Here is a 23,380-nt window from a genome sequence, read left to right as displayed (position 1 = left end):
GGAAATCTAAATCAGATTTGGGAGAACAGTCTTAAAGAAAACAAAAAGAAAGGTTCCTTCATCTTCCCCAGTGCTGGAGGAGTCCTCGTGCCCCCTAGTCTGAGAGCTGGGCTTTTGACTTGTTCTTGCTTTCTCTGATCTCTGCAACATGTGTCATTTCTTTGCATTGCATCCCAGCTTCAGCAGGAGGGATGGAGAGCAGCAATGTCTTGCTGAAGTTCAGGCTTTTGATAAGCTTTGACCGAAGTTGCCTATCATGCTGATCAGTAGTGGCTTCTGGCTTTTTGCTATTCCTTATCTTACCCTCTTACAGTCTTTGGACTTACGTTGTGATCTCTGATGCAGCATCCCATTTGGCTTGTTCTGTGTGTGTGCAGTGACCAGCATACTAATAGTGAAGACTGAACTGGTTTCATTTGGGAACGAGTCACTCGGTGACCTTAAAGTATCTGAAGGGAGTGTGGAGGAGACAGTTCCAAGAATAGGTTTAAGAAAAGGAAAAAACAAATAAACAGCTCTCTTAAAATACTAGGCTTGAACTATTTGGGCTTGTATCTCCTTAAGGTAGCGGGTTTTAATTCACGTGCAATCAGGGTAGCCCTATTTTTCTGCCTCCTGCCAAGAAAGTAAGCACCATCTAAGCCAAACTTATTAGTTAAATTAGTATTTTATTACTATCCATACATGTGAAAAGAGACATGACTTAAAATATTTTTAGCCTTCAAGTAGTTAAATGTGTTGTACCAAATTTTAACTTTGTATTATGTGTGAAAGCAGCAGGCAACTTCCAAAAAGGTGTAGCTTTTTGGATGAAAACTGTTGAACCTGTCTTTAATGAATGAATACAGCTTTATTTATTTAAAGTGCATAGTACCCAATTCTAAATCTCTGCTTTTGGTTTCTGTCTTACAGGGAACACAGTGAGTAACCTGATTTTCATTCTACCTCCAATCTATGGTGCGATTCAGACCTATAAAGATGGCCTTGAAAAACGGTATTTAGCTGCATATTTGTGTCTTACAGGTATGTGTAAAACTTAATTTGCTCTTTCATTATAAAGAGAGCTCAGATGTGCAATGAACAATAGCCAAATATTAATAAGCCAAGTAGTTAAATCCAAATACTACGTGTGTGAAATGTAAACCTCAATTTGTTATACTTGTTAATGTTTACAGAAAACTGGTATTTGTTGGAAGAACATGAAGGTAGAATTGACTAAATGACTTTATGAGATTTTGAAGTGATCCTTTTCTGGCTTTAAGTCCTGTTCAGTGCATCTTAGCTCACTGTGTCCTTTTATGATGATTTACACAAGATATCTTGAGTGTCCTACTTGCAAGCAGTTTCACACTATATTAATATTTTTGTGATATTTGTGTGGAACAGTAATACAAGAAATGGCCAAGGTCTTGAAGGAACTGGAAAAGCATTCTTTCAGGAATTTGAATTTGTTTTCAGTTCCTCTTTGGCATATATCGCCCAACAACCTAACAGCCATCATTTTTGGGAATCTTTGTGAGAGTGGAAGAAGAATGTGACATTTGTGCATAGGTGAACTTAAGGACAGTCTATTTTTTCTAAAATAGCAAAAACCCAGAAAGAACCAATTTCCTTTAACACGTTAATTATGCAACCAGAAGTCACGTTCCTTATGAGAAAAGAAGATGTTTGAAGATGGTTCAGATTTGGCAGTTGGGTCTTGAAGTAGATTTCACAGAATTTCTGTATTTCACAGGATTTCTATGTTTGCTATAGCTCCTATCTCTGTGGAGGCTATCTTTCCCAGTCTTCAGTGGTAAGAGATTGGTTTATTGTAAATGTTACTTTTAAGATTGGCATACTTACATATTTAGGCAAACGTTGTCAAAAACCACATATCCATATGCTAAATGTATTCTTGATGCCAATTAAAGTGTAACATATACTAGGTACAACTTCATGGTTTTTCAGTTACATCAGCTTTGCTGATATGTGTGAAAGATAAGCAGCAACAATGTACAGCTTTAGATGTTGTCTGAACACTTTCCAAATAGCCATTTGTAGGCTTTTTACAGTTTTGAGTAATTACTCATTTTTGTCTCAGTAAAAAATAGTTTGGCAGAAGGAATTCTTGAAGGTCAAGGTTTCCTTTTAAAAAAAGGCAGGGAAAGAAACAGTGCGTTAAGGGTTTGCTGAATTTGACTCTTTGCATGTTCTTGAATCAAAGTATCCTATACTGTCATTCTTACTAAACTTAAAACAAACAAACAAACTGTGTTTTTGAGACTCAGCCTTCACCATAAGTTGTGGCTACCTCTGTCATTGATGCTTCGTGATGGACAAAGTATGCTGCTGTCTGACCAGAATGTCAGGCTGACACATCAAGACTGCTCTGAGTGGCCATTTCTTATATACTGTATAATGTTTAAAATGTTAAAAAAAAAAAAGTCTGTCTTTGATCATAGTACATACTTCAGTTTTATACTGTTCCTGGTGTTCCTGAAGGGGAGCTCAGCCTACATCTTTGACAGCAGGGCTGGAGGGCAGTCCTGAGTTCCAACTGGGCTCTGCTCATCTGTGACTGGGATGCCTTTGACTCCTGTCTGAAGTTATAAATGCTTGCATGGCTTGATTTTAATCTCATATGTGGAACCTAACATTAAAGGTCACTTCCAAAAACATTTCTGTTTTGTCTCTGCTGCAGTATTTGTAACACTGGACTATTTTACAGCAGTTGAAAGATGTGAAGGAATATAAAAGGCTTTATAGTTTCTCAGTGAAAAACAGGAATGGGATGGTTTGGAATAATAAACCTCTTAATATTTGTTCTACTACAGAATAAAAGCAGCAAATGAGGAGAGAAACAGAATTGTGAATATAGTTGAAATGTGCCAGGAACATTGGCATTCTTTCTGTTCACGTGACTGAATGAGAAGCATACTGAAGTAGAGGTAGAGTAAGTGTACAGAAATTTCTTCTTGTAAGAAAGTACCAGAAAGAATTCTTTCCCTTACAGTAATTTTATTTATTAACAGATTTTACTCTACTTAGTGAATTTGTAATAAAGAAGTATAGACTTAATCTGTAAAGGGGTGGTGAATTTAACACAAACTTCTGATTTCACTTCAGGCACCGTGCTTCATTAAAGACTATATAGCAGAGCTTCTAACTAGCTAGTAATGTCTAAGGTTGTTTCGTTGAAGTAGAAATTCTTTAACAATTCTGCTATGAAGATGGGGGTGGAAGGGAGGGCACTTTAGTTAGGTTTTAACAACTTTGAATCATTAGTGAGATTTTTACAAGATGTTAAAAGACAGCTGTCAAAGCGGACATTAAAATTAAATCTGTTAGTATTTGAGAACATAAAAAGTGTTGTTTCTAGTCATTATTTTGATTCAAATCAGCTGTTTCTTTAGGATGCCTCCAGACATTTAGCTAATTGTCAGTTACTTTGTGTTTTACCACTCCATGTTCAGTGCTTCACTTTATACCCCACAATTTCTGTTGTTGACATTTATTTCCTCATTGAACCAAATGCATTTTGAATTAGGGAAGCACTGTTTATTTCACATACATGCTAAGATCCAAAATTGGGAGGACAAGAAGGGGAATTTCTAAATAACCATTCAAATAAATTTCTTGTTGATAGTGGGTGCCATACTGAGTTGCACTTTTCAGCAAGTTGTTTGAGATAGAGCCCTTATTTCTGCTTCCTTTCAGCTCAAAGGGCATGTTGTCAATGAACTCAGTAGGAAGTGGTTATGATTTTTAAGCTTTAGAGAGCTATTTGATCAACCTATAAATTACGACGAATAATCTTAAGCAATTATGTTAGCATGTTGCATCTCATGAAGTAGGTGGAACAAATCATCTGACTGTCATTACCTCAAAAGATAAGCAGTTGTTTTTGGATGCTGTGGTATTGTATCATGTTCTACCATATGTCATTTCCTTATGCTTCCTGGGGATCTATGATTCACAAATGGTTCATATTCTAGAAAGGTCTCAATTTAAAAATAAGTAAAAGATAGGTCCAAACCAGTTACCCTAAGAAGATAAGAAAAAGCAGAGTCAATGGAGTTAGATATGTTATTAGATGTTTTACTTGAAATTTGGAAGGATTGTTCTGTATTGTATTTCTTTGGCCTGTTTAATAGGGCTCAGTCATTCAAGCTGTGCCAAAGTGGAGGAAAAAAAGGATGGAAAAAGTATTCTACGTTAGATATAGCCATATGAACTTGTAAACAACTTACTAAACTTCATTTCCAGTGAAACTCTTATCTGTAAAAATAGTTCTTAGAAGGCCTTCAGTCAAAGTTATTTCCCTTCTTACCTAACAGCCATAGCAAAGGTGCTTGGGCCATGTTGATGGTAGTAAAACAAATGTGCTCAGGAACATTCCTGAGTGCTGAAGCCAAGTAGTGTGGAACACCCTGTGTCTGTTCATCTTAGCCTCCAAAACAATGTGATCGCATACAAATTCCCTGCCGGGCATGGGCCCTGGACTCTTTTGGCTGCAGGGCTGTACCTGGGAGCTGCTCTGGGAAAGCGCTAGTTGGAACAGGCCGGGTTCATGCCGCAGACTGTTCTAACAATTCACTAGTGCAGATGGTTGCATTATAGTGTCTGGGAACAGATTCAAACACCTAAACATGTGTCTCTACCTGTGCAGAGGAGTCTGTCTCCCATTGCAGCCAGTAAAGCCTAAAGAAACATTTGGCTCATCCTAAAATATCCCCTTACATTTGGCCAGCTGAATTACTCTTTATAATGCCATTGTCTTTAGTGGCAACTTTGACACCTAGTTGATTTGTAGATACCTAAATAAAGGTGTTTGCATCTGGAGCATCCTTCCTTCTGAATGTTTCCATACAGTGCCTGTACAGTTTAAATTCAAACCACATCTATGAAATGCTAATAAACTACTCTTTCTATAAATGCTTTAGGCTTATGATAAGAATTTTGAATGCTGATGGATACTCTTGTATCTAAATGAATTATCACTGATTATGTGATACTTCTGATTCGTCCCAAAACTGTTGAAAAATTCATAGGGCATATTTGTGTCCCTCTGGGCTTCAAATCCTGAGAGTTTATATGGTTCATATATGCAGCTGGATTTCATGTATAATGTCAGATTATTTCTAGCATGGATATTGCCTTGAGGTCTTTGATTGTGCTGAAGCACAGTGAAATAACTCTGTATGAAATGAAGTTTGCAGATGCATTGCTCTTACGTCATCACTAACACAACTATTTTATCAACTGGCAGTAATTACACATTGTGTCTGCTGCAGGACAAAGAAGACCATGTTAGTCTACATATAGCAGCTAACCGGACTTTGCATTTCCAGTCTTTTTAAATGCTATTCTGATCTCATAATATTGTGACTGAATGTGTATTCTGTGCTTAATACATAATTTATGCATATCCTAGTAACTTGAGAGGTTCATTGATGTAAAGATACTGAGTGACCTGTAGTAACTATGAAAAGTGGGTAACAGTAGTCAAAGATGAAATGATATTGCTTCATGGAATCCTAGACTAGTTTGGGTTGGAAGGGACCTCAAAGCTCATTTAGTTCCAAATCCCTGCCATTGCCAGGGACACCCTCCACTGGCCCAGGCTGCCCAAAGCCCCATCCAGCCTGGCCTTCAACACTGCCAGGGAGCCAGGGGCAGCCACAGCTTCTCGGGGCAACCTGTGCCAGGGCCTCAGCACCCTCACAGGGAAGAATTTCTGCCTCACATCTCACCTCCATCTCCCCTCCTGCAGCTTCAGGCCATTCCCCCTTGGCCTGTCCCTCCCTGCCCTTGTCACCAGCCCCTCTCCAGCTTTCCTGGAGCCCCTTTGGGGACTGGAAGGGGCTCTAAGGTCTCCCCGCAGCCTTCTCTTCTCCAGGCTGAACAAGCCCAACTCTCTCAGCCTGTCTCCATAGCAGAGGTGCTCCAGCCCTCGCATCATCTCCGTGGCCTCCTCTGGACTCTCTCCAACAGCTCCATGTCCTTCTTGTGCTGGGGACCCCCGAGCTGGACGCAATACTGCAGTTGGGGTCTCACGAGAGTGGAGTAGAGGGGCAGAATCCCCTCCCTCGACCTGCTGGTCAAGCTGCTGGTGATGCAGCCCAGGACACAGTTGGCTTTCTGGGCTGCAAGCGCACACTGCCGGCTCATGTTGAGCTTCTCATCCCCCAACACCCCTAAGTCCTTCTCCTCAGGGCTGCTCTCAATCCATTCTCCACCCAGCCTGGAGTTGTACTTGGGATTGCCCTCACCCACGTGCAGGACCTTGCCCTTGGCCTTGCTGAACTTCATGCTGTTTGCACGGTCCCACTTCTCCAGCCTGTCCAGGTCCCTCTGGACAGCATCCCTTTCCACCAGCGTGTTGACCACACCACACAGCTTGGTGTCGTCGGCAAACTTGCTGGGGGTGCGCTCGATCCCACTGTCCGTGTCGCTGACAAAGGTGCTAAACAGTGCCGGTCCTAGTACCAACCCTTGAGGAATGCCACTCGTCACTGGTCTCCACTTGGATGTTGAGCCTTTGACTGTAACTCTTTCACTGCAACTCAAAGAGTATTAAAACTTCCCAACCAATATAGAGCTTTTAGGGACTTAAGCTCCTTTGCAAAAGGAAACACCTAAAATGAAAACTGCGACCCCTGTTTACAAGATCAAATCTATTGCTCAGTTTGTCAGTGGCTGTATGGGAAAGTTACTTGTATTGAAAATTGGTGTAATTGCAGTGATCGTGTTTACTCATATTTTGAAAAGTACAAAGCTGGTAGAACATCTCATTGCAGTGTTGTTTTTTGTGAAATAACTATTCCTTAGAAATGTCTTGAACCTTATGTGATGAGAAGTATATCTGAAGATAGCTGCATTCCTGTAGAACTGCAGGTAGAAACTACATGTGAAGACATTTGAGCTTAAGTATTATAGCACTATTTACTGGAGACAAATACATGTCCTGACCCTTGTACAAGTTAGACTTCAAGTGTAACAAAAAGGTAGCTTGCTCTGGGCATAGCAGAGGAAATGAAGATCGGTGTTTCCTCTTTTTACTTTGCAATGTTTCAACACCCAACACGAACCCTACAATAAACCACGAGACAGCAACTCTGACTAGCACAGTCTTGGCCCAGTGAGCACAGTATTAGATACTAGTTCCTTTCTGCTGAAGTTTACCGGTTATATAGTGATGTTAGTGAAGCAGAGTATGACATATGTTTCAGCTGCTACAGTTCAGTTCATCATTTCTTAATGCAGTTTCCTTCTTCCTCCTTTTCGAACAGCTTCATGAAGCTTTTTGCACAGTTCTGTGTTAAGATATAATGTACGCCAAAGGTAGCAAATGAGAAACCTGCTTCTTAGCTCATTTGGTGTCTAGATGTAAACCATTAAGTTATCCCTCTGCAATGTGAAACATATCTTTTTAAGTTATCCTTCTGCAATAAGCAGGTATAAATGGGATATGTAAAGAATCAGTTTTGTTCTTCAGTCTTCATTTAAGCCATCTCTTCTAAAAGATGCTCTTGTGCTTAGTTACCGTAATAATGTTTGAGGAAATGTTGTCTGTGCAGTCTTGAGAGGGAGAGTGTTACCTGATGAATCATCTAGTCATATAACTTCTATAGTCATGTAACATCCTGGGTTTCTTGTTGAATGCACTTAAATACCAGACTTGACCGTGTTCATGAACTCATGTCAAGATTGCGTATATAGCTAAAGCGTTGTTCTCCAATGCATAGTAAAATTTCATAATCAGAGAAACTCCAAGTGTGATCATTACACAGAAGCAAGAAGGGTTTTTGTTATTTTTAGAAATTAATTGTAGTCGTGGGATTAATGACCTGAAACACTAATATCTGTAGCATTCTTGATCTTTGCAAAGACTGGAAAGGAGAATTAATCTAGAAATAACTGCTTCTAGTCATACAGAAGGAAGGGGAGGAGTTCAGTAGCTGATTGTTGAGATTTATTAACCCCAATAACATTAACAAAATAAACCCAAAACAACAACAAAACAGCAACAACATATTTGTTAATTTAAAATCAGTTGACATTTCTTATGCAATGATTTTGCCCATATTTGAAAATTACACTTGTTACATATTGTAAGAGTTCATATCATGAAGATACTGAAATCACTGTGACAGCCAGCATAATGGATGGTACTATTTTAATGATGATCTTAATGTTATTTTTTCTTCAGAATGAACAGTGGTTGTAATATATTCTATATACATAGAAAAATGGATATGAGAATTTCTCATTACGATCTCAATGAAGGTGAAAAACAATTGTTGCTTATTGTTTGGAAAGATTTTTCAGAAGCAAAAGAACTTACAGAAGTACATATGGTTGTTTATGTTCTAGGAGACAACCTTGCTTAATTTTCCCAGAGAATTAATGATGTTAAAGTATTTGCCAGTACATTTTAAATGTAGCTGCATTACAGTTTTATGTTACAGTAAAGTTACATGTTTAGGTATTTCGTTTCATTATTTGTAATAATCACCATTGTAGTCTAATAGCATCTAAAGAAACATGTCCAGTGTCTATCAACTCTCTTGGGAATCCCTTACAACATGCACAGTTTGTTAGAGAGGTCTCTTTATGCATCAGTGAAATCTAGCCGTTGTGTCTAGAAAAGGTTACGCTCTTGCAGCAAAGCACAGCAGCACTACCCAGTGATCAAGGCTTGAGTGCAAATTACTTGGCTTTCTCTGAAACTAGAGTCTGAGGTAAAACATAATTTCCTGAAGGAAGACGAGACATCGCATTAATGTATTTGTTCTTGCAAAATAAAAATGAGTCGGTGCTTAATAAGAGCGTATAACTGATAACATTTCAAAGTAATGAATGATAGATTAAATCTCTACCAGCATTGCTCTAAACTGTGAAATCCAGCTTCCAAGAAACATTGTCCAACTGAAAAAGTGATGTATAGGCAAAGTATAGATCTCATAAATTACTTTCAGAAGTAAATTCAGAGTTTAAAAATAAAGTATTTCAAATAAATAAAAATCATTACATAGAAGCATGATGAGCTTTCAAGAGGAAGGCTTGGAAATGGTGATCTCATTTCACAAAACGAATCCATACTGCATGCGTTTTGTTTGTCTACCCTGAATATCTAGTTCTGAGTTCTAGTAGCAATTCATTTTTGCTTCTAGAGCTGACAGAAAGCTCCTTGTAAAATCTACCTTTTAAAACTGGACAATAAGCAGAAATATCACAGGCTTTCAGAGTACTAGCAGTTGAATGATGCTTCGTGTTATAGGATTGAGACAGATAGATTTTAATGTACTTAATTTAAAAAAAGGAAAAAAAGAGAAATAGAATTAGAATGTTCCTTTCATTCTGGGTTCCCTCCACTCCTATCCTTATTGAGATTACAGCAGTTCATAGGAGACAGTATTGAGAGGAGGGAAGGAGGACATCCACCCCCCAAAAAACATAAATTCAAGGACATCACTGTTGACTGAAGTGGAAAGTAGAAGACTGTGGAAAATTGGAGGGTTTGCCCTTAAATGGGATGCTGACGTTCTGATGTTTTTCCCCAGTAAAGTTCATGCGTTTAAGTTAATGTACGTAAAAGTTTTACATGTAGAATTTTATTTAACTCTAGTTTTGTTTTGTTTTCAGCTGTGGGATTGGGATCTTGGTGCTTCCACATGACCCTGAAGTATGAAATGCAGGTGAGTGTTGATAAGTAGTCATGAATCATTAATGTGTGTATCTCACTGTATAGTCATAATGCCATTTCTTGACTAGATGAAACTCGTATAACATGAGCTAATCTACCTTAAGTATCATTGTACGTGACTCCTGCTCTCAACAAAAGGGTAGCACAGGTCTTGTTTCCTTAGATATTTTCCACCGATAGATATTCAGGAATATATACTTGCATCTAAAATAAGAGCTATAATCAATTGCTTACATTGGTAGAAGACACTTTATCCTTTGGGAAATGATACTGTCTTTTTACTCGAGTTGTTATTTTAAAATTCCTACGGATTTGGCTTACTAGCAAGCAGTATAGACTAGAGTTATTGTTATTTGTAGTGTCTTTTTTTCATCTTAATGCTTTCTATTATGTTTTCCATTTATCTAGATGTACCTGTAGCATTAACACTGAAGTCAATATCTTCTGAGTATCAATAGTTGAGTCTTCCTCTCTCTCTTATTCTCACGTAGAAGGCATTCTGTAATAAATCGCTGGGCATAAGGATTTGGTCCTAGTATTTCCCATTTTCTAAAGGGACATAAGGAGTCTTGTCCTGTTGTCCTATTTTAGGTCTGAGAAGATTAAGTAAATTAATCTTTGAATCAGAGTGAAATGGAATTCAGTTCAAAATTTAGAAACCTACATTTAAAAGTGCATGCTGAAAGTCTGTGCTCCCACCATTGTCAGTGGAAATAAGTGAAGTCAGTGGAGTTTAGAGAGCCGGTCAGCTGGGCTGAATCAATCCCCAGATTCCACTGGCAGTCTTAACTTGAATAATATTCATTTATCTTAATATAGGTGTTTAGTGTCATTTTAGACCCTGTGAATGTTCTGTCTGGCCTCCAGCTGCCATCCCACAAAGGTGCAGGTCTCCTAGACCCCCCTGTCACATCTACCACTCTTGGGTGAGTGTCTTGGAGATGATGGAGCATCTCAGATGGTATTGGGCACCTATGCTGTGGCAACTGAAGTGAGTCCTGGATTTCTACTGATCATAATGGGACCTGAGACACTCCGTATGTGAAGACCAAAAGTTGGGTGTCTTAGACTTGAACTGAATTACAATCTGTAGTGATGTTTGCCTCTGTAATGCTCTGGTTTATATCTCTGGCATGTGCAGGAGACTGCCAGCCTCCGTGGAGCATGCTGTTGCCACCACGTAAGAATATTTGGTGCTTTTCTTGGCATGAAAAAGGTGATTTCTAGATCCATTTCACCACTCCCTCCCAAACTGAGGTGTGATTTACCTATATTCTCTTCAGTGGTGAAACTACCTTGAATTTCCATCTTTTCATCTCTCCTCAGCTGCTTGTTCAAATCCTCTTTCCTATACTGATGCAGAGGTGAGCAAGGCCACCCTGTAACTCAGATCATTAAAATGATGCTGGCTTAAAGCATTCTTATGTGGGGTTTTTTTGGTGTGTAGAGGCTATTTTAATCCAAGTCCCTTTGATGCTACTTACCATGTACTTCTGGTGTTGCATCAGAACAACTAAGGGGCCTATGAAATTTGGTAAGTAAAGGGTGAGCAGAAGCCAGTGAGAGGGGAGCAGGAATGTCTTGCATCATCTTTCCCACTGGAGTAAAGGCTTCGTGTGAGGCAGAGAAAGTACACTTATTATTTTGGTGAAATCCGGAAATGGCCCATAATTATTCTGATTGCTACCTCACGAATCACCATAGAGGAAACATTTCAACCAGTAAATAATCTCTTCTCATTCATTTTATCTCTTGTTATAATTAAAAGTCAAACTTGATAGCTGTTCAAAGAGGTTTTTTTTTTTAATTTGTTTCGCAATCTTAATACTGTAAATGGTCAATTCAGATTGCTTAATTAAGAGAAATGTGAAAGCAGTTATTTAGAATACTTCTGAAGTGATCACCTCTCTTTTTCTCTTATTTTTTATGGGAATCTGCTTGATTGTACATTCTTCAAGAATCCGAAATGCTTATTTAACCAGTGAAATCAGCTCACTGAGTTTCCTTCTATCCATGTTTCTTCATTGTTCAGACATGTTCAGACATGCTGTTGACAGGATTTCTGGAAGCATTAATTCCTTTTGTAACAGAAGCCATTGTCTTCTGCAAGCAAATTCTAACTAGGACCTTTTGGGAGGCTCTTTGATGTTACCGTTATGCCTCTGAGAAGCTGCCAGCATGTGAACTTAAGAGTATAATCAGCTGTCCAAATTTAAAAAATGTTGCTACATTGTATTTCTTAGTCTTTTTCCCCCCCTTTTTCTTTCATGAGGCCTTAAGTGACTCACACTCTTAAAGATCTGCATGAATGAATCCTGCAGCTAATTCCTATCAGACTTGGTAAAGAATATCGCTGAACTTATAAATAACAACTGTTAGCAAAAAGCTGAATTCAGCTATTGCTTCTGTTTCTTCCTCCCTAAGGCATCACAGCAAAGATAGTGTGATGACAAGGTGCCACCTCACACGCCTGTCAGCTTTAGCTGATACTTTCTTTGTGCTACCTATTGCGGTTCCTGACCCTATAACACACAGATTCAGGGATTTAAACCTTTTTCTGCAAGGTTTGTTGTGTGTATGGGAACTGGCTTGCCGTGAATTGGATGGGCATGACTGCCCCACTCGAGAGAAATGGTAGGAGAGTGCAGGTGAAGAAGCAAGACCTGCCCTTTCAGCAGCAGCTAGTCAGTAGATCTGTTTAGCAGTATTGTGAAACATTTCCTGAAGTTTCTGTGGCCAAAATCACAAAAAGCTAATATTTCATACTCAGGGTAATACATCTCTCTCCTTCTGTAAAGAACTAGATCGCTTTTTTTTTTCCCCCCCCAATATGAAATTTCAAATCTAAAAGAAAGTTTTTGCCTGTGAAGTGAGAAAAATTTTCCCAAACCAAGCAGAATCAGTCTGGCTTTATAAAAGGTTTTGTGTAAGCTGTTATTGCTCTTAATGTGTCTCATTATTCAGAAAAACATGGTTGTGAACTTAAGTACCCTGTACGAGTAGCAGGAAGGTAATTCCTGTACAGGCATGGCCATCAACAGCTGTCTAGAGTGATGATGGAAAAAGATCAAAATCTTGTTTGCATCCAGGTCTTGTTTTTCTTAGAAAAGAGTGAAACCTGGTATAGCAATTCTAAGATGCCTAACTATGAACATTTGCTTAACATATTAGAAATCAGAGGCAGTGGATCTTCGTTGATCCATTTATATGCTTTTGCATTTTCATGATTTTCAGTCCTTTGTAAGAGGAGGGCAGTTTAACTATATATTTATGAGCAGAAGTTTGTTAATGTTCTTCGATGAGAAAAGTTTTAGAAGAAAATGAAGCTATGTTTTTTTTTTTTCCTTCTAGTGATAAATAAATGGCAATTTTGAGCGTACCTGTTCTTGAGAAATCACCTCTCTTGTGATTACTGTTTTAATTCCATCTCCATTAAGGTGGCAATTTCCTGGAGAAATAACTGTTTTAGCTGTAACATGCTAGTCTTCAAAAGTATAAAAATTATTTAAGACAATAAAACATTATATGGCAGTTATAATTGGAGGGGAGGGGGGAACCACCACCAAGAACCCCACAACAAATAATCCAAAAAAACCTGTCTCTGAATTAAAACAATGTAAGAAATTTCCGGAAGTAAACATGCAAGCACATCACAAGGTGCTTCCTGATGGACTAAAGTTCTATTTTATGTTATGGAAAAAAATTATTTCAGTTTCTCTGTGAAGCTTGTACAAAAGTAAGAAAATGCTACTGGCTGTATTGAGCAGGCTATAAATGGAGTGGTCTTATTCAATCTGACTTTACAAAACTAATTCTTATACATGTTTCAAGAGGCATGAACAGTGAAAATGGAGTGATTCTTTGATGGTGTAGGCTTTTTATGAAACGTAATATTCAAAAGATTCAGAGTAATAAGCTTATTAATGAATCAAGGTTTCAGTAGTTGAATAGGATTTGACACTGCTGCATACTGAAGTACAGTCAAGAAGGTGGATATCCAAATGACTTAAAAACTCCTGTTTTCTTAAGACTTAGCCTTAATTAACTTACACAAGCATGTAGTAAGTAGTTTTCATGTTTTGATGTCTCTGCTTTTTGTAGCTGTTGGATGAACTGCCAATGATATACAGTTGTTGTGTGTTTGTCTACTGCCTGTAAGTATTTGTTAAATGTTTTTTTTTCTGAATATTTATGAAATGTAGAATCTGTGAAGCCAAATCTCGTGTACAGTGAGGCTGATACTGAAGCTTCTACTGTTTTCAGCGAGATCTTAGTTTTGTTTGCAGTACAGCATTATGATTCGGCCATTAGAGCACCAGGCTGACTTTAGTCCTTGGTTTTTGCTAATTTAGAGATGTTTTACCAGTATTTGTTTAGCAGGAAAAAAATATAACTCTTGTAAAAGGCTTTGTGTAGTATACAACCAGAGCTCAACGTTACTTGGTATGTAAACAGCAGACATAAGAATATCAACTTCAGTAACACCTACAAAATTACCAGTATTGTAATTTATTTGAGCTCTATTTCTATGATGTAGTCTGACTCCAAATGCAAATTTCAAATTTCTGGTTAAATCTGCTTTCCACTCATCTGGAAAATTAAAAATATTTTATGAAGAGTTGAGTGTATATTTTGTGTAGAGTGTCTTGGAACATGCGTGACAGCTTAATGCCATGCCAGGATGTTTTTCTCCCATTTGATTTTGGGACCAATGTAGCATTTGGTGACTGTAAAGATACAGCAAGTTGGTTTTTTTTCTTGCAAGGCCTGGATTTAACATAATTTGTTCTGTTATTTGGAAAATCCAGATGATAAATCAACTTGTCGCAGACAGACAAAAAATTGTCTTTTTGCTTTTGAACATATCAAATATTCAGCCGTTGAAAATTGGAATATCTTTGGTGAAGACTACTGGCTGCTTGCAATGGAGATGGGATGCTGTAGGACTAAAATCACATCTGTGGAAATTACCATCAGTTTGTGATTCATGCATTAGTATGATTTTTGCAGACTTAGGACCAGCATCATAATGCCTGTGTTAGTGGAAATATTTCCATTGTAGCTCCCAATCTCCTTGAAATTGCCTTTGCATTGATTTTGTCTGATTTGAATGTGATTGGGGAAAAGGATGAGAAGTGCCTATAAAAATCTCTTTGAAAAAATAATCATGCTTATTTTGTGCAATGGTTACTCTATTATTTTCAAAACACTGAAGTCTGTTAATGCACTTATAGCTCTGATGTGTATGTTTGGTAGCAATTAAAATATTCAGAAGAATGAACTAATGTTTAGTTTAAGAGGCCTTTAATAATCATTTTGGTTTTCTTGAAGGTAGGTCAAATAAACTGGGCAGATGTAACTTGGAGTTATATAGACAACTTCCTTTAGCCCTAATGATTTTGTGCCGCTCAAAGTTCATTTTTCTTGGGTTTTTGGGACCTTTTTTCTGATGGAGATATGGTCTGGGATGTGTGTGTGTAATTCCATCACAACTGTGACTGTAGTGTAGAGATTGTGAAGCTAATTTTAATTAGTTGTTTTACATACTGGGAGCAATTAGCCGTTTGTCCCTTCCATTTCTACCAATACCCAATCTAGCAAATTTACTGCACCGTGACTGTAATAAAGCCATAAACATTCTGCATTTTAACAGATCTCTAGAGTTCACTGTTTTGTAAGGCAGTCCCTTTCCCACGCTGCCTTTAGCTCACAGATGTAATGTTTTTTGGCAGCTGTATTGCATTTTAAACTCATTTCTAATTTGCCATCCATTATTGCCTGTTAAGCACCTTCTGAAAACGCTTCTGCTTCCCAAATTCTTTCCACTGACTGGGTTATTTTTTGTATAAGCATGAGCTTATTGCAGTTTTTTGCACTAGATGTAACAAAAAAAACCCCATTTATTGGTAAAAGTGTGAATTTTTATTTTAAAATGATACATCTTTATTGGAGGACCTAAAGTTTCTTGAAGGACCTAAAACTCATTTGGATCAATTTTCTCACAATTTTTTTTATAATATACCTTGAAAAATGTATCCTTTATATGGTAAGTGATGAATGTTATTGCTCTCCTTTATGTTCTCTTCCAGGTATGAGTGTTTCAAGTACAAGAACACAGTCAATTATCCACTGCTTTTCTTGTTAATAACATACAGCTTCGTGGTCAGCATAGTAAGTAACTTTTTCTGATATGGCATTTTCACCTGTAGGTTGACAGTTTTCCTGCTGGTCAAGGAACGTTATACAGGCAGTGCTGAATCTCTCTCGCTTCCAGTCAAGAAGGACAAATTATTCTTTTGCTGGGAAAATTATGTGCTGGCCAGAGAAACCTGAAACCTTTCTATCTAAACCACTGTATAAAGTAAATGAAGAAGAAAAACAGTAATCCAGTTACTAGAATAGGAATGTGAGAAAAACAGTCACCATTGACTTGTTATGAGACCTTGGACAAGCTACATTCCTCATCTTCCCTCACTTTAACTCATCTACAGAAATGAGAATAATCCTGTTCAACAGACTGCAAAAAGTGAACTGTGATACACAGTCCAGGATATAGACTGGTGTTTTAAAACAGCGGCCAGAGTTAAAAAAAATAGAAGGTTTTTAACTGTGTCATGGCTGACTTGATTCTCTTTCTCAGTGCAGTGTGTTCCCTTTATGAATAAAATGAGTTTTGTGCTGGCCGTCAACCACAGATGGAATATCCTTCATTATTGTTATTGATAACTCTTTCTTTTAAAAAAGAGGTATTACAGGTCATCTTCTGCCTTCAAAATACTTGCCTGCTCTCTTCTGTGCCTCCTAAAATTTTTTATGCTTGTGGCATGTTATGCCTAAGGTCTAGTGCCCTTCTCTCTTCAAAAGCAGAAATTAAATGAACTACATTAGCAATGGGAAGAACTGCTAGCTTTTTGTAAAATGAATTGAAATGCTGAAGCATTGTCAAAAGCATTAATAATAGCAAATCAGGGTAGAGTACATTTTCTTCTTGCAATGCATATCACGAGTGTGTCTGGTAATTTCAGCATCTTAATTGTTTTTGTATGTGTTGCAACTCTATTAAATGAGGAGATTTTAGATGTTAATGTCTCTATTTATGTTTCTTAATTGAAAATAATTCCAGAGTTAAAACGTCAGGTTTTGCCAGAGGAAACTTCAAAGGTTTAATCAACTTTAATGTTGCATGCATAGGCAGTCATGTATTGATTCTAACAGAACAAGTCTTGGCAATATTTAGATGAATAATGTTATGATCGTTCTCTGTTGCAAATTATTTCTCTTTTTCTTTTCATCTTTTCAGGTTTACTTAAATTTGAAAGAGCCTGTATTCCATCAGGTAAATCTTGCTCTGTTGGAGGAACTAATCTTATTTTTTAAACTATGCTGTTTTAGTGGAATGTTTTATAGGATTTTATAGCTGGAAGGAAAATGGAAGGCAAGCACAATTTGCCTTTTGCTTTTTCTTTAAGCGGCACTGTTGCCTGTCATGTTGTCATCCTCTTACTTAGTGACCTGAAAAACCAGAATGGTTTAGCATGCGTGTTGTGTTTTACCATTTCACCTAATATTTCACATGGTTTTCATCAGTGGCAAGTGTAAAAAGGGGACCCTCACTATGGGGTAAGGTGTGTGTGAGAGGGAGGGCTTAATGAGTCCTTGTCCGCTTCTTTCCATTAGCAGCTGCTGTCAAACTATGACCTCACATCATAATGTGGCTTGGCACCATGTTCTTCTCTCCACTTTAACATACTAGTTTGGGTTTGGGTTGGGTTTTTTTTTCACTATTCAATTTGACTTTGTGTAAATTCAAGCTGAATTTAAACACAGAATATCTTCTAGGGTTTTGTAGCAGGCTGGTTGTTATGGTCCTACAGGCTTAATGACATATTTGGTACAGGTTCCTTTTTTAGCAGCCCAAGAATATTAATAGGCATCCACTGCCTGTGGGGTTAGGATTTGTATCACTTGCCTTTTCACAGGAGGTTAGAAATCATGCTCGTTTATGTATGCCATGAGTGGTTTTCCCTCATTTATGATTTTTTGATTAGGGATAACAGCTGAAAAATTGCCAAGCAAAAGCACTGAGCTCTTTGCAGGACAGAGCTTTAAAGCCTTAATTTCTGAAATTGGTAATGCCATCGCTTGTCAAAATGTACCTGCTGCATCAGCAGTTGTAAAAATGATACGTGATTCCTGTTGATGGATTAGTGAAGCACTGATGAATAAAATAAATTCCCAGCTGCTCCAAATAATCTCTCCTAGAAACATGAATTGTTGCTCTCCCTATAGATAAAAAGAGAAACTTGCAGGGGTTTTTTTTTGATAATGTTAATTAAATCCTCTCTTCCCCCCCCGCCCTTATATTTGCTGCAGGAAGATACTGACGGTGGTGAAAGTGGCAATTTCTGATGCTTTTACTGAGCTGGTTAGAACAGGTTTTGAATGAAGTGACTTAAAGTAATTATGTTAACAACAGCGACAGATTTTACTATTGATATTGGACTTTTATTCCTTTAATCCAGTATCTATTCAACCTACATAACAGCTTCACTGTATTCCAGTTTGATGTGCTGGCATAGGTATTGTCCCATGTCACAAATACTAAGATGATAGGTATTATGACTTGTCGGGAAAGAGGGAAACTTTAAACTGTTGCCCAAGCCCTTTAATTTTTTTGCATCTGGTTTCTCTTAGGTTCAGAATATGAATTCCCTGTTATAATTTATATGTGAGGAATTGATGTACAAAAGATTTAGGCCCATAAAAGTGCTGGACTTCTTACAACAACTCTTTCCAAATTGATTTTTATGGAGAACATACAGTTATGGCCAAATTCCAAACATTCAAGTACTGCCCTCATTTTTTCACAATCTTTGCCAAGTATGTTGTAAATACAGGGGAAACATTTCCCTGACTGCACAGCTAAACAAGGTTATTTTCTTAATACTTGTCCTTCCTTTTAGAGTGCACCAAAAATAAATAAATTTCCATATAATTTCAGTATTTTCCAGCTGAGTAGGTCACATAGACTCGAAGTAAAGTTAAAAATGCTCGTGTAATCACAGTTTAAATCACAGTCTTGGTCCCTAACTGTATTGGAAAGCAGCATCAGGACATGAAGCAGCATTTGATTCCTCTAGGTATTTATGATCATCATCATTTGTCAGCCTTGCAAAAAGGGGAGTAACTACATGGACAGCTTTATATTGTTAATTGTCTCAGTGTGAGGGTTTTTTTTTTCCCCTGAAAGAAGAGCAATAAGAATGGAAAAGGATCCTATTATATTTAGTAGCTGGGATCCAAGCCTCATTTTTCAGTGAATTACTTTCTACTTTCCTTCCCAACTTAGGCTCATAAATTGCTTACTGCCAGCAGGGTGTGAAGGGGATTTCAGTTTGTTATTCATGGCACAATGGCAACAGAGACCAGCTTCTTTTTCTCCATCCACATATTGCAGATCTTTAAGGGTCTTAGTGCTTTAACCATAGGAGGGATGAGATGCATGTTTTAGTTGGAGGCTACACATCATTAGAAGGAAAAAAACCAGCTCCCTGCTTGACAACTGATCTAGTATTTTTTGCTGCCTCATCAATTAAATGAAAGATAGCAGTGGCCTTTACAAGCATGTATTATCTTGTTTATGTCAAAATCTCTCAGGGTAGAGTGCTATTATTACCTAATTTCCATGGTGCTGAACAAGCCTACATCCCAGTTTCATAGTTGTTTTTAAACCAGCATCATTGTCAAAGAAAACAGCTATGCCTCTCCCCTCTTTCCCATCTGGCACACAAATTTACTTTCTGATGTGAATATGATTGGGGAACTCAACAGGTTAAAACTCCCCTTGGAATTAGTTTTAAATCAGATGATTTGCTCATCCCTGTTTACCACCCATATATTTGTGCTTATACAAGGATAAGGGGTGGGGGAGGACTGGCTGCTGCTGGGGAGTCATCCATAGACACGCAAATATGAGACGGCCCTGTAAGCAGAAGAAGCTACCTTGGCAGTTAAATTTTTAGACTCAAGCTTTACAAGTAGCCTTCTTTCTAATATGGTATGGCCTGGAAAGCTGTCACCTACAAAGCATTGTTTTCCATCCTGATTTGTTGACTTGCTACATACCATATGCTAGGTATACACTTGTAGCTATCAAAAACCTCATCCAGCTAGTGGGCCAAGTTATGTGAGTAATGAAATAGATCTAAAAACCTGTTTTATTTGCTTAGCCATCTGCTGCAAAAGTTTGAAGCAAATTTTGAGCAAACAAATAATTAAAAAGTAAATAGAAAATTAGATTAAGTGACTATTTCTTCTACATTAAGAAATGTGATTTTAAAAATGTCTTTTGTATAGACATTCCAGAAGTGTCGTTGTAGTGGCCCATGAGAAACTAAGCAAGCTGGAGAAGTAGATCAGTATGAGTAATGCAAGTAGGGTAAGGGAGTGACTAGTGGAAATGACTAAAGGAGATGATGAAAGGCAGTCTCACTTTGGACTTTCTCAGGATCAGTAGTGAGACTGTTTTTATTTAATGACCCGTAGCCGGAAAAACGGAGTTGTGTACTGATGATGTTTGTGATGATACAAAGGTCAGAGGCATCACTGAGTACAGAGAAGATGGAGATAACTGGGAAACCTTGAGGACTAGGATAACAAATCATTCAGAATGAAAGAGCATGCAGTGATGGGCAAATACCAACTATTCTTGTTCTGAACTGCACACAGATCACCGAAGGAGGGAGGGGCAGAATGCCTGGGTGTGTTTGCTGATCACAGCATAATACTATGACCAGTGAATTTTCTGCAACAGTGATAGAAATAAAATACAAGTATTGGATTTACCAATTAAGGTGACTTTGGGTAAGAGGGAGAGAGTGAGTGTGGGAGAAAAAGGTATTTCATTTGCCTCAATGAAAAAAATAAAATTTTTCTCAGGTGTTTTAAATATACAAATGCAAAGAAGGAAGTGAAATCACGATGAAATGTGTATGTAGAAGTGCATATGGGAGCCTGAAACTGCATGAAGAATATGTTATGTCAGGGCCCAGCCTGTTCAAACTTAGAGGACTCCCCATTTTGGGGAATCTGTGTGGACCCACTCGGTGCCCTACAGCTCTGTAGAGTCCCTCCTGCTGCTAAGGCAGCAGTTAGTTGTAGGCTTGTGGCTTAATATATTGTCCTTTTAGCGGAACGTGGTCTTACTTCCTATATGTTCAGGTTGCCAAGCAGTCTGTTAAAAATGACCTTTTCAGGGCATGTCTTCAACCACAGCTTTTTCTACTTGGGCATTGTCCTGCTGAAGACCACGTATAAAACTAATTTAATGACATTTTGCTCTGTTACACAGCTTGTTTGGAGATGTCTTCCAGAAAGTGAGTACAGCTTTCATTCTGGCTAGTACTTCTACCTCTGCAATAGCTTAGGGAACGTAGAATGTTGTTCAGACTCTCCAAAGGATCAGCTCTACGAGTCTTTGAAGGGGAAGCTCAGCTTACTGCTGCAGACAGTGATGCAAGGCGGAAGCTCTGGAGAGTGCAGCAGTGACTTGTGTGTCGCTTTGCCATCACATACGTGCTGCTGAACAGGACCAAACCAAGTGAATCTGAGTTAATTCTTTAAGGAGCTGTCAAGGCAGCACGTAGCACTAAACAGCCATAACTACGCTGAGTTACACGGTGTTTCAGTGTCATCGTGGGGATTGCTCTTCCTTTTTCTCTCTGCTCAGATTGCTTTTTCAGAAATCCAAGAACATGTAGAAGTCAGTTTTCTTTGTTGTAAATTGCAAATACAGTTTCCAACTTAAAGTACTTAGGCTAACTATCTTTTAATATACCAACCAGCTATCAAAAGATAAGCAGTGGTTGCCAAGAACCCAAAATCTCTCAGTGCGGTTCCCAATGTGTACGCTAATATTTGAGGCTGATAAATTGACTTTATTAACCAAGGATGGGCAAAAGGCCTGGAGCAGAGTAAACAGAGAAGGGGAAATAACAGGCTATTGCTGCTTTCTGTACTAGAAGGGTATATGAAGAACCAGTTTTGTATGCTCCCCCCCAGTGTGGAGTAGCAACCTTGCATCCAACTTGCATAAGAAGTGAATCTACATGATTTGCTTAACTGCCTCCCCATCAAAAATGCTGCCAAATACTGGGCCCTGAAATGCTTACTTCCTGTTTGTGAATTAGAAGGGTGTTCTTCATATTTGGCCTTCTTATCAGGTAATCCACTGTGTATTAATAAGACTTTGGGTTTTTCCCCATTGCAAAGATACGGGCTTCGAAGCTGAAATATATGGAGCTTTATTTGCATCTTAGCAGAGGGAACCATCTAGTGATAACAAAAGATGATGAGATTCTGCTGTCTCCTTTTGTTTCAATCGTAGTGCAAGGATGTTCTTTGGCTTACAATTCAAAGGTACCGTGAGACAAAATAGCACAAAACTTGCTTGGGTTTTCATCTGTCACTTAAGTGATACGTTAGTTAAAGAAGAATAGCAAAGGAATTGAAAAAATTGAGTCAACTTGAATAAGGGAGACTTTTTTTTTAATTTATTTTATAATTTATCCTTCTTTAGGTGGATGGATAATATCTAACAAATTTTTGGCATGATGAAATTAGTAAATCCATGGGTGGTAAAGTAGTAAAAGTAAGCACTGCTCCCTGAAGTATAAACTAAGTTGTGTAGCTTGGTTTATAGGCTTCTAGTAAGAAACAGCTGTAGCGAGACGTGCAGCTACAATCTCCACATATCACAGCAACACCTCCTCGGTGCTTGCCTTCAGTGTGAAGAGGAGGATTGGAGCATGCAGAGCAGAACAGTTTGTTGTTCCAGTCTTTCACAGGCTTTTAAACACGAATGTGTTTTACTGCTAACAACCGGTTTGTGTGGGGGAGCAGAAAAGTCAAGAAATTGAAGTGTCAGCTGTGGGAATATTTTTCTTCAGTCACTACAAAGTTCTTTTTATTTTTTTTCTTTCCTCTCTCTATTAAGATTATCCTCTTCTGCAAGCCATTAGGCAACACGCTAGGAGATACCAAGCCAGAGGCTCTACAAAGAAAGCTTTTCTTAGCTTTTGCTCTTTCCTGCTTTTAGCAGCAGCTGCAGAAAACCAGCAGTTTTAGCCTGTGTTTTACCTGGGCTTTGGGCTGCCTGTAAGTCATGTTTCTCTTGGCATAGTCTGACACTATTTAACTCCTTGTACAAAGAACCCAAGAGCAAAGCGGATAAAAGCATGAAGGTGGTCACACCGCAAACAAGTATGATAGAAATTTTTCTTCATGGGGAGGTTTTTCCTGTAGCTTTGCTGCAGAAGAGCATTTTAACAATGGAAATTGTAGGAAGGAAGAGATTAGCAAGGAAAGAGCATCAAACTGTGCTTTGGGTTCGAGGAGCCTTTCTATGAGTTGCTTCCACTTGCCATCTCCCTCTCTTAGAATAAATTACTGGATTTGATTAAGAAAACCAAACAGGCTGTTTTAAATGAAACTGATAAAGTAAAATGGCATTTAACTTTTAAATTTAGTCTGTATTTGTTATATGGTGGTGTCTTTTTAGGCAAAAAGTGTCAGTGATGAAGAATTGTACCAGCACGCAGCACACCTGAGCAGTCCCCTTTCTACCTTTAGCTTGGGACTGATAAGCATTTGATACTCAGTCTATGTTTAGTGTTATGGTTTGGGTTTTTT

General features: G+C 38.2%; 1 protein-coding gene across 2 annotated transcripts in view; it reads left to right on the top strand.

Moving 5' to 3' along the window:
• The window catches only part of ACER3 (alkaline ceramidase 3), a 62,440-nt gene that overhangs the window by 22,281 nt on the left and 16,779 nt on the right, over positions 1–23,380 (top strand). For both annotated transcript variants that reach the window (XR_008577414.1, XM_054827847.1), the window contains exons 2-6: positions 913–1,023; positions 9,631–9,683; positions 13,793–13,845; positions 15,781–15,862; positions 16,992–17,027. Coding sequence is in view for 1 of the 2 variants with exons in the window: in XM_054827847.1 (XP_054683822.1) it covers positions 913–1,023; positions 9,631–9,683; positions 13,793–13,845; positions 15,781–15,862; positions 16,992–17,027 (335 nt within the window). In the remaining variant the exon portion in view is untranslated. The remainder of the gene's footprint in view (positions 1–912; positions 1,024–9,630; positions 9,684–13,792; positions 13,846–15,780; positions 15,863–16,991; positions 17,028–23,380) is intronic.

This window comes from Grus americana, chromosome 1 (assembly GCF_028858705.1).
Source record: "Grus americana isolate bGruAme1 chromosome 1, bGruAme1.mat, whole genome shotgun sequence".
Taxonomy (NCBI): domain Eukaryota; kingdom Metazoa; phylum Chordata; class Aves; order Gruiformes; family Gruidae; genus Grus; species Grus americana.
Note: the sequence above shows the minus strand (reverse complement) of the source record. Positions and strands in the feature narration are given on the sequence as shown.